Genomic DNA, 11,057 nt, shown 5'->3' with positions numbered 1-11,057 from the left:
TAAAAAATTCAAAAATTGATTAGTCAACATTTTCATATTTACAAATATTTTAAAGAGGTGATATATTTTTAGATATTTTAAATAGTGGATATATTTTTAGATTTTTTCCCTTAGTTTACTATATATTGCAAATATCCTAAATTTTAGGATTAAAGAAAAGTTGTTGGTTCTTTTATCCTGGGTTTTTTTTGAAAAATTTACCCTTAAATGTATTAGAAATGCTCAATTAGGTGACTTTACAACTAGATGTTCACGAGGCGGGGCGGGGCTGGGCTGGGATACCATTCCCCATTTCATTTTCCATCCCCGTAAAATTCCCCACAAAATCGGGGCGGGGATCTCCACGGGAATTCGCGGGAATTGGGTTCCCGCGGGGAATTTTTCCCCGTTATTTTTTTTGGTAAAAAGTCAATTAATGTAAATCAATAATGTGAGAAAGTTTTAATTAAATAATTAACTTTATCACTAAGTTGTTATTATGGTTAGTTTTGAATGACAATTTGCATTTAAATATAAATTACTCAAAGTTTGACCTAAAAAGGCCAATTAATTTTTTTAATAGAACGAAATAAATATAAATCAAATTATTCACATATATAATCTAAATTTAGACATTTAATTTAAACATTCAATTTAAACATATTCATTATCTTTCTCAATAAATAATCAATTTTGAAATTTAAATGTAATATTTATATAATAGTAATAATAACATAAAATTAGATAACTATACTAAATAAATATGTAAAAACTAATCGGGGCGGGGATGGAGAATTTTTTTCTTCCACTCGTGGAAAAATTAGACACCTCTATTTACAACAAATTTTGTCAATAGAAAAATTAATAAAACAATAAATTGATTAACATATTTATACATGTGAATAAGTCACTCAAATTGTACTATGAAACTTATTTCATCAACCTCTTTAGTTTCTGTTTTCTTTCCTATTCTTAAATAATTCCGTGGATAATGTCGTAAATTTATATTTATATTGGATTTCATCTTAGACATAAATGTAAATTCTATAAAATCTTTGATAGTTAAAATTAGGTAATCGCAATGGATAACATTTTTAGAATCAATAGTTAAGTGTATAGCAATATTTTTAAAAAATTATAAATATAGTAAAATCTTCTTGTGATGGACTCAATCATTGATAAATTATTATTATTGATATGATCTATCATTGATAGACTCTCACCCAACTTTGTTATATTTGTAATATTTGTAGATCTTTTTTGCATTAGGTTATATTTGATAATATTTTGATCTGTAGTAATTCTCGAAGTTGGGCCAGTCCACAGTCCAACCAAAGGCGGCCCATTTCTATTGGGCGGCCAATTCCGTCAGCTCATTCTGCGCTCGAGTTTCCATTTCTTCAACCTCGATCGAGCATAGGCGGCGAAAACCCCTGCACTCACCGTCGTCTTTCTCGGAGCAAAATGGCCTCAGGTCGCAATGGCACCAGGTTCTTCAGAGGTTGCAGAACCCTCTTTGATTCTCTCAAATCCACCACTCAAGCTTACTCTTCTACTCCTGCGGTCTCTGCCAAGGGGAAGCTAAAAGCCTCAAATACCGCCGTTTCGGGCCAAAAATCGGTAGCCGGACCAAAGAAAGTGGTGAATCGTTCGACGGGAATTTTTAAGTCCTTCCCAGTTTCTCCGGCTCTCGCTGGCTTCCTTGGCATGTCCGAGACTTCGCGTTCCGAAGCCGTCAAACAAATATGGGCCTACATCAAGCTGAATAACCTCCAGGTTACTTTGATTTCTCTATTGTTCTTACTTATATAGCCTTTGTTTTTTTTAGTATCGTTGTTCTAGTTCCTTGTTTCCTGCCATCTCTTCGTTTGCCTAGTTAATGTCTTCTTGATTGTAAGTTAGCTTAGTGCTTGAGATTTTGGGTGTTGTGTTCGTTTCGTAAAGTATTAAATGTTAGTCCTCTGTGAGCCGATTCTCTCTTTCAGTCTTCATTTGCTGAATCAAAGGTCTCTGAAATGGGAGTTCTGAATTTGAAAATTAGGTGAAATTATAGGTGAACCCTCACCATGTTATAGTCCATGAATCAAATTATCTTTAGACTAGAGGGATTAAATCCATACCTGTTCCCAAGTTTCAATTGCCTCGAGTAATCAGCCGACTATTCTGGCCATGAATGGATTTATTCAGCAATGTCGTTTAAAGGATTGAATGCTACTGTGTGACATTTTCTTTTCACGTGGATTTGGGTTTGATCTCTGCTCTGAAAAAGTTAGCTACTACATAGAGCTGGGAACACCTACCAAAATCCCCCTGATGTCCAATTTTTGGGTATATATACTTTCATTGAAGTTCATGAAAGGCTAAACCAGGATATGCCGTCTCTTACCAAATGAAATGGGAATGTTGGCCATGCGTTTCTGAAGGGTGTGTGGTGAATTTTCAGATGCACAGATCATCTAGCAAAAGAAGCTTCAGCTTCTCTCACCTTGCCCTATCATGTGATGTTTCTTTTGAAACACCCTAGAAGTGAACTACTTTAGCTTGTCATTGCTCATCAATTGAAATTGTGGTTGAATGGGAATGAAAATGATAGTAAATGTGTCACTATATTGTTGATGTTGAGTAGTTGGAACTGTAGTTGTCTCATGTTCTGCCACACCCAAACCAATCCAGTCAGAATTTATCTAATGGGGCATGTCATGCTACTATCCTATTAATGGTGTTAACTGTAAAGATCAAGTGTTAATCCTCATTGTATATGAGCTGAAACTAGAATTTAACATAGTATTACTTTTCTTTTGGGAGTTTGGAAGATTTTGCTGATTGATACATATATATATACATACACATTTTGGTGTGCAGAGCCCAGCTGACAAGAGGCAGATCAATTGTGATGAAAAGCTGAAGGCTATATTTGATGGAAGAGAGAAGGTGGGATTCTTAGAGATTGGAAAATTGCTAACCCCTCATTTTGTGAAATCTAGTTAACCTTAAACTTCCAGTGCATGCACTGGCTTAGTTGTTCTAACTGTTCTTTCTCAACCTGTCTTCCAAATCCTTGATGTTGTTTTCTTATGTTGTGTTTTTTTTGGTTAATCCTATGACTTCACCTTTACTCTTTTGTTTGTAAAGGGGGTATGCTATTCCAAACAAACTTTGGATAAGGAAATAGAAGTAGTGATGCTTGTGTGCTTAAAATTGCTATTCCTAGTCTCATTATTTCAAAGGTAAATGCATATTTATCAATAGGTTAAATGGTAAATGTAATTGCCAAATTGAGGCTGGAGGCTTGATTCACATTCCTGCAATTGTTTGTACCAAACAATGGTAAACCTAATATAATAATAGGTTAAATGTCAAATGTAATTTAATGATAGTTAAATTATAAATTTAGTCTCCGTGTTTCAATTTTTTTGTCCAATAGATTGATGAATGAGTTGTTAAGAGTTTGTTTGGTAGACAATTTGGAAATAATGAATTTAATAAAAATGAAGTTGTATTTCATGTTTTCAGATATGTATTTGGCAATAGATTTAGAACTTAAATTTCAATTTAAATAAAATTTCGGAATGTGTTTGATAAAATATCTATAAATCATAAGACTAATTATAGTTGCCTATTAAATATTAGGTGGCAATATTATTATTTTGTAATATCATATAATGTAAAATGTATAATATGTTAAATATTTTAATTTAACAAAAATAATTGAATTTATAGCTTGAAATATTTATTTGATAATGTTATTATCTTTTTTAGTATAATTTTGCATTTTAAAATTTTGAATCCAAATTTGAATACAAAACATAAAAATGTTGTTTTTAGAACTTGCACTATTTGGATCATAAAATCTGAAAAATAATTTTTCAAAACTGAATTCAGACAATTGTACTTAGTAATCTAAAAACATAAAACATAATATGAGTTGCCTACCAAATAGGACTTTAATTTTTTTTTTCCAATCATATGTTTAATAAGTTTATGATCATTTTATTTTATTTGTGTCTAATATGTTTTTGATCTATTCGATGTTTTTTAGTCCTAGAAACCAAATTTAATTAGTCTAATATTTTTGTTAACATGAAAAGAATATTGAATATGTAAGAGACCTTATGAACAAAATTAAACATTTAGAACACAACATGAAAGTTCATAAAACTATGAAATATTTTCTAGGGCAAATCATATCCTGAACTCTGAGATTGTACCAATTTAAATCCTAACTAGTTATTCTAAATTAAACTCTAAACTTTAGAGGTAGTATCAATTTAAACCCCAAATTAATAATTGTGTCAATTTAAACCTTAAAGTTTCACAAGCATATCAATTTAAACCCTAAACTTTCCTAAGTGTATCCAGATAAAACATAATGGAGGATTTAAATTGATACACTTATAAGATTTAAATTGATACATTTATGAAAGTTCAAGGTTTAAATTGATATAATTATTATTTTGGGGTTTAAATTAATACACTTAAATTGAAACAATTATTAGTTTAGGGTTTAAATTGATACAACCTCTAAGATTTAGGGGTATAAATTGACATTTACTTATTTTTTTAACGTTTGGATATCCATTGGATATAAACATGATTTTTTTTAGAATAGGTGATATTATTATACAACAACAAGGGGATCCCACAGCTCGGGATCAAGGCATCAAAGCAATAAAACACAAGCAAAAACAGAACAACAATTTCACAAACAAAAGCAATAAGATAAGACTAGAATATAACCAAAACATAAACGCATAAACCCCAAAACCACCAAGGGGAAAGCCAGAGAAAAGAAACCAAAACCTCACAGCTAGGGACAACAACAAAACAAAAAGCAACGACAAGTTAAAAAGATGAAAAACATCCGTAAAGACATTAGATAAGACCAAGAAGATCAACTCGCTAGGAAGCAATTCGAACACGAACCGTAGAGACCATAAGGTGAAATAGAGCAGACACCAACCTCTATGCAGCCGTCGATTACGTTCTTGCCAGATGTAGTAGATGGAAGCACACCAGAATACCTGGAACAACTTACTACGTACCGCCTTACCCGACCTCACTCGGTACAACCAACTTAACTCGACATCCCAACCCGTCACTCGATGCGACGAACCTAACTGACGCAACACACTAGACCACTCCTCTCTCCCAAACCCATACTAAAAAAATAAATGATCTTGTGACTCCACATCTCCCCCACACAGAAGACACCCCCTTTCTGACAACACACTCCAGCTCCTTAACCAATCCCGTGTACCCAACCTGTCCCTCACAACTAAACATGCACAGAAGGAATGACGTGGAATACCATCCCCCACCCAAAAAATACCAGCCCAAGACACCTTAGGACGTACACTTTCCCACGCACTATCGATAGAAAACCAACCACTAGCACCCGACACCCAAACCCAATAGTCATCCCCCCTCACCCTAGGCCCCACTACTTGGATAAGACCCCATATCTCAAGCAACTCCCAAGATGCTGTAGGCCATCTCCAATCTCCTTCACCATCAAAGAACTTCGACAATCGCACCTCTAAAACTACTCCCTGCATCATAAACTACCGTAGGCCCATATGAATCCAAAATCGCACCCCCGGCAGCCAAGGATCTCACCAAACAAAACAAGACCATCCATCGTCGATCATCAAACGAACCAGATGCTTGAAATTATCTCTACAATGCAAGATAGCCCTCAAGCACCAAGACCTGCCAATCTCATTCCGAACAACCCACAAAGACCGCCCACGCAAAAGATACGCCTCTACCACGCTACCCATAATGATCCTGATTTAATTAAGAGAAGCTAGAGCAGCTTCATAATAACAACCTAGTTCCAAGAAGCCACATGTTTCACACCCAATCTCCTTTCTCCCAATGGCAAGCACATCTCATCCCATGCCATCTGTGCACCACCCCGACTCACCGCATTGCCCTTCCATAAATAACTACGTAACAGATGATCAACCTCATGAGTTACACACGCAGGCAACACGAAGATGCTACACCGAAAAATCTGAAAGGACTGTAAAACAGACCTAACAAGTTGCAACCTCTCAGCAAAAAAGAGGGACCGACGCACCCAACTTCTAATACGAGCTGTAATCCTCTGAATCAAAGGCGCACAATCCACAGCCCTCAACCGACCAGCCAATAAAGATAACTCTAGATACCTAACAGGCAACGAACCAAGAGCGAATCTTATAAACGCAGCTAGTTCCTCCGCCTCACCTGACTCCACACCTGCAACAAACATGGAACTCTTCCCAACATTTGCAACTAACCTAGATAGACCCGTAAAATACGCCAGGACCTGCCTCACAGACTCCAAAGAATCTCTTTCAGCTGCATAAAAAATCATCAAATCGTCTGCAAAAACCAAATGAATCAGGCTTACACCCTCACACCGATCGTGGAATTTAAACCACATAGGAGGTTTATTCAACAATCGGGACAAGACCTCTATCACCATCACAAATAAAAAAGGAGACAACGGATCCCCTTGCCTCAACCCCTTCCTACCAGGAAAACCCCCTCAAGGGAACCATTAATCATCACAAAGAATGTAGGCGAAGTAACACAAGCCCTCATCCAACTAACAAACTGAAGGGGCGTACCTATCGCCAACAACACACCAAACAGAAAATCTCAATTGACTGAATCGTACGCCTTCTGAAGGTCCACCTTCAACACGCAACGTAGCTTCCCTCCTTATATCCCCCCACAAGCTCCGACACAATGAAATGTTATCGAAAATCGACCTACCAAGAACAAACGCAGATTGGTTACCACTAATGAAAGAAGGCAACCACAACCGTAATTTCTTAGCTAAAATCCTTGAGATATAATTATACACAACATTGTAAAGCCCTCATGCCTTTCAACTATTTCCCCAGCTCCCCTTGCACCAGTTCACTCAGCCTCAGCCCACTCCCAACAGGCTCGCTCACCCCAGCTCCAACCCAACACCCCTCACAACCCGGTTTTCTTCCGGGCCCTCAACACTCTCAAGGCTCCTAGACACACCCCTCACCACTTGATCCCCAACACCTCTCGAGCCCACACTCCCTTGCCCATCAACTAACCCTAAACCCATCCCACCCAGTCCAACTTCCGAATCTAGGTTAGACTATAGGGGCTTCTTCAACCCTTTAAACGCCGCTGGTTCACCCGCCGTCAACCTCCCCAACCCAACACTGGCAACACTCCTCGTACCAGACCCTTCACCCTCATTAGAACGACTGTCAGACTTCCCAAAATCCTTCACCTCCGAAGAACGAGAACCCAAACCCGATTCTATCTCTGATCTAAGCAGACAAAAGGGTTGCTGAGCAACTCGACCTCCATTCTTCTCTTTCAGTCTTAAAGGCGACCTCTTACGCACCATCGTCACTAGCTCTCCCCGTGGTTAAACCCACACCACAATACTCCAAACATCAGTCGGCTACAAATCTCGTCACCTCGATCACCGATTTTTCTCCTTTAGTCTACTACAAGCTTCGGCACGAAACCTCAGTCTACAACATGAACTGAAACCCATGAACTACACCTATCACGAATAGCACGAACAACAATGGCCTACCCATGAAACCCCCGGTGAAGATGACCTATCACGAACAACACGAAAATGGCCTATCATGAACAATCCAAACATAAACCCCCTAACACGAACAACAGACGCCTTAGCTTAGCAAAACCTGCACGAATGACGTCTACCCACGATAGAGACGAAACGGCGTGCGAAGCTTGCAAGCGACGGCCCACAGTGAAGACTGAACTTTTAAAGAATTTTATTAATGGCGTGTTTATTAAAGAATTTTAACCAAATCTAAAAGAAGAAAATTGTGGGTCGTCGCTTGCAAGCTTCACACGCTGTTTCGTCTCCACTGTGGGTAGGCGTCGTTCGTGCAGGTTTTACTAGGCTGAGGCGTTTGCTATTCGTGCTGGGGGGGCTTATGTTTGGACTGTTCGTGATAGGCCGTCTTCATGCTGTTCGTGATAGGTCGTCTTCACCGGGGGTTTCGTGGGTAGGCCGATGCTGTTCGTGATAGGTGCAGTTCATGGGTTTCGATTCGTGTTGTAGACTGAGGTTTCATGCTAGGGGGTTTCGTGTCGAGGCTTGTAGCAGATTGAAGGAGAAGAGCTGGTGACCAAGGTGACGAGATTTGTAGCAGACTGAGGTTTGGAGTATTGTGGTGTGGGTTTAACCACGGGGAGAGCTGGTGACGATGGTGCGTAAGAGGTCGCCTTTAAGACTAAAGGAGAAGAATGGAGGTCGAGTTGCTCGACAACCCTTTTGTCTGTTTAGAACGGAGATAGAATCGGGTTTGGGTGCTCGTTCTTCGGAGATGAAAGATTTTGGGAAGTCTGATAGTCGTTCTGAGGAGGGTGAAGGGTCTGGTACGAGGAGTGTTGCCAGTGTTGAGCTGGGGAGGTTGACGGCGGGTGATCCAGCGGCGCTCGAAGGGTTGAAAAAACCCATATCGTCTAACCTAGATTCGGAAGTTGGACTGGGTGGGATGGGTTTAGGGTTAGTTGATGGGCAAGGGAGTGTGGGCTCAAGAGAAGTTGAGGATTAGGTGGTGAGGGGTGTGTCTGGGAGCCTTGAGGGTGTTGGGGGCCTGGAAGAAAACTGGGTTGTGAGGGGTGTTGGGTTGGGCCTTGAGGGAGCTAGGGTGAGCGGGCCTGTTGGGAGTGGGTTGAGTCTGAGTGAAGGGAGTGGACTGGTGCAGGGGGAGCTGGGGAAAGAGTTGAAAGGCGTGGGGGCTTTGTTGGGTGGGCCGGAGATGGAAGGCTCGGGGAGGGGGGGGGGCACAGAAGTTAAGCCGTGAGGAAGTTTCACGGGCTGGGCCTATTAGAAGTGAGGGATGTTCGGTGGACGCATGGGTTTTTCGTGAGCGGGAGGAGTCGGTTTTCAAAATTGGTTTAGCTAAAGAGTTTGGTCCAAAGTCAGAACGGTTGGAGGAGCGGTGTGGTTCTGATGGTTCCAACTCTGGCGTGAAAGGGGAAAATTCATGGACGACCCTTTTTGGGACCAATTTGAGAGAAAATTTAGAGTTTATTCCCCCATTGATTGAAAATGATAAAGTTATTGTTGAACCTTGTGAGGAGATTATTGATGCCGATGTTTGTTTGTGGGAGAAATCTTTGGTCGGTTAGTTTGTGGATGCCAAACTTCCGTATTTTGTTATTTGTCGACTTATTCAGAGAATTTGGGGTCGTGTGGAGATGTCAACTATTACCTTGCTGGAGAACAGTTTGATTTCTTTAAATTTCAGAAGGCAGAGTCTTAGGATTGGGTGATGGAGAATGGTCCATGGCACTTGGGTGGCAAGCCCATCTTATTACAACAGTGGTCTCTAGGTATTGTTCCACATGAACACAAACCCTCGCATACGATAACCGCCGTCGCTCTCTTGTTGCAACATCAAAAGAGACAGGCTTACCCATGGCACTAGCTAACACTGCTAAACCCCTATCCGTCCACAACTCCAGGGGAACACGCTCCAGTTTGATCCAGATGGGAACAAAATAAAAAACAAAGGTTTCAGGAACAATACCTAGAGATCACTGTCGTAGGTGTGCGTGTTGTGGTTTTTTTGGGCATATTGGGGCTGTGTGTGAGAAAAAAAAGAGTGGCAAAGGGTCAGAAGTTGTGTATTGTGGCAGTTAATGAGGGTGTTTGGGAGAGAATGGGGGTCTTGAAAGTGTGAGGAAGGGGAAAGATTTGGGTGTTGGCGGGAGAGGAGTTAGCCGAGTGGTTGGGATTAGGGGTGTGGGGAGTTATGACGAGTTTACTATGGTTAATCGTAGTCGACGTGATAGAGGAGGTGTAGGGCACAGGGGTGGCAGTGGGTCACCGGGTTTGGCACCTTTGAGAAGTAGAGTAGTTTATGGGTCCCCTGGAATTATAGGCTTTGTAAAGCATGTTGATGAACGTAATCAGTTTGACGTTTTGTGTGATGAGGGGGGAGAATCGTTGGCTCTAGCATTAGTGCAGGCAAGTCCTGATCCGTTGTCTGTTATGGATGAAATGTTCGGGAGTTCGGGAAAAATCCCAGTGGGAGATGGTAGGTGTGATGTCTTGCAAGGTTCATGATTTGGTGTTCTTGGAATATTAGGGGGTTGAATGACCCTGTCAAGTGTAGGGTGATGACAGAATTTTTGGCTTCCTACTCTGTTACTTTCTACTGTTTGCTTGAGACGATGGTTCGTCGCGAGAGAACTTTGGTATGATGGTGGGTAGGTTCGGTGATGTCTGGAGGCGTGTGTGTAACTATAACGTGAGGGGAGTTGGGAGGATCTGAGTGATGTGGCGGAAAAATGTCTATGACTTTTTTTTATAGATGTTAATGGGGATTAGTTCATTTCTGGAACCTTGATGGATATCGTATCTAGGGCTAGGGTACATATTGGTGTTGTGTATGCCTCAAATCATGTGAGCGAGAGGAGGAACTTGTGGTCTCAGTTGATTGATGTGCGTGCCTCGTGGCAGCTTCTTGGAGTTGTTTTAGGGGATTTTAATGTTATTTGTAGTAGTTTAGAGGATTTTGGTGGTTGCCCTAGCTTGAGGGAGATGGAGGAGTTTGATGGGGGCGTTATTAGGGGCGAATCTGGTGGAGTTGGGTGTGACAGGTAACTGGTTTACTTGGACTAATAAACTTCAGGGAAAGGGTATCCTGCGTCGGTTGGATCGCTGCTTGTCTAATGAGGCGTAGAAGGTAGCGTTTCTGTATTCGGAGGTTAGGGTTGGTTAGTGGGGGATTTCTGATCACAGCCCTTTTCTGGTTTCTACAGGGGAGACGAGGAGTAAGCCCCTCCTACGTTTCACTATTTTTCTCATTGGGCGGAGGCTGATGGGTTTATTGATACCATCAGGATAGTATGGAGAAGGTCTGAAGATGTGTCTCCTATGGTTAGCTTTGTACGAAATTTAAAGACAGTGAAACGGATTTTACGTACTTGGTTTGGTAGGCATATCTCTGTGTTATCTAATGAGGCGCGGGTGGCTAGATAGATTATGGAGGTTGCTCAGGTTGGGGTAGAGAGAGTTCCTGATTTAGAGTCTAGTGTGTTCT

General features: G+C 40.6%; 2 protein-coding genes across 2 annotated transcripts; one reads left to right on the top strand and one right to left on the bottom strand.

Annotated features, from left to right (window-relative positions):
• Positions 1–1,288: 1,288 nt before the first annotated feature.
• On the top strand, positions 1,289–3,177 carry LOC120092757 (upstream activation factor subunit UAF30-like). Its single transcript, XM_039050945.2, has 2 exons — positions 1,289–1,755; positions 2,842–3,177. The coding sequence occupies exons 1-2, from the start codon at positions 1,444–1,446 to the stop codon at positions 2,965–2,967; spliced, it is 438 nt and encodes a 145-aa protein (XP_038906873.1). The 5' UTR covers positions 1,289–1,443; the 3' UTR covers positions 2,968–3,177.
• Positions 3,178–5,138: 1,961 nt separating this feature from the next.
• On the bottom strand, positions 5,139–7,075 carry LOC150032253 (uncharacterized). The gene is made up of 6 exons (XM_090308457.1): positions 6,930–7,075; positions 6,597–6,740; positions 6,018–6,497; positions 5,868–5,927; positions 5,637–5,766; positions 5,139–5,528 (listed from the first exon to the last, which is right to left on the bottom strand). Exons 1-6 carry the CDS (start codon positions 7,073–7,075, stop codon positions 5,139–5,141), a joined length of 1,350 nt encoding a protein of 449 aa, XP_090164583.1.
• Positions 7,076–11,057: the final 3,982 nt, after the last annotated feature.

Source organism: Benincasa hispida, chromosome 12 (genome assembly GCF_027475165.1).
Source record: "Benincasa hispida cultivar pf3 chromosome 12, pf3_genome.v1.1, whole genome shotgun sequence".
Taxonomy (NCBI): Eukaryota; Viridiplantae; Streptophyta; class Magnoliopsida; order Cucurbitales; family Cucurbitaceae; genus Benincasa; species Benincasa hispida.
Note: the sequence above shows the minus strand (reverse complement) of the source record. Positions and strands in the feature narration are given on the sequence as shown.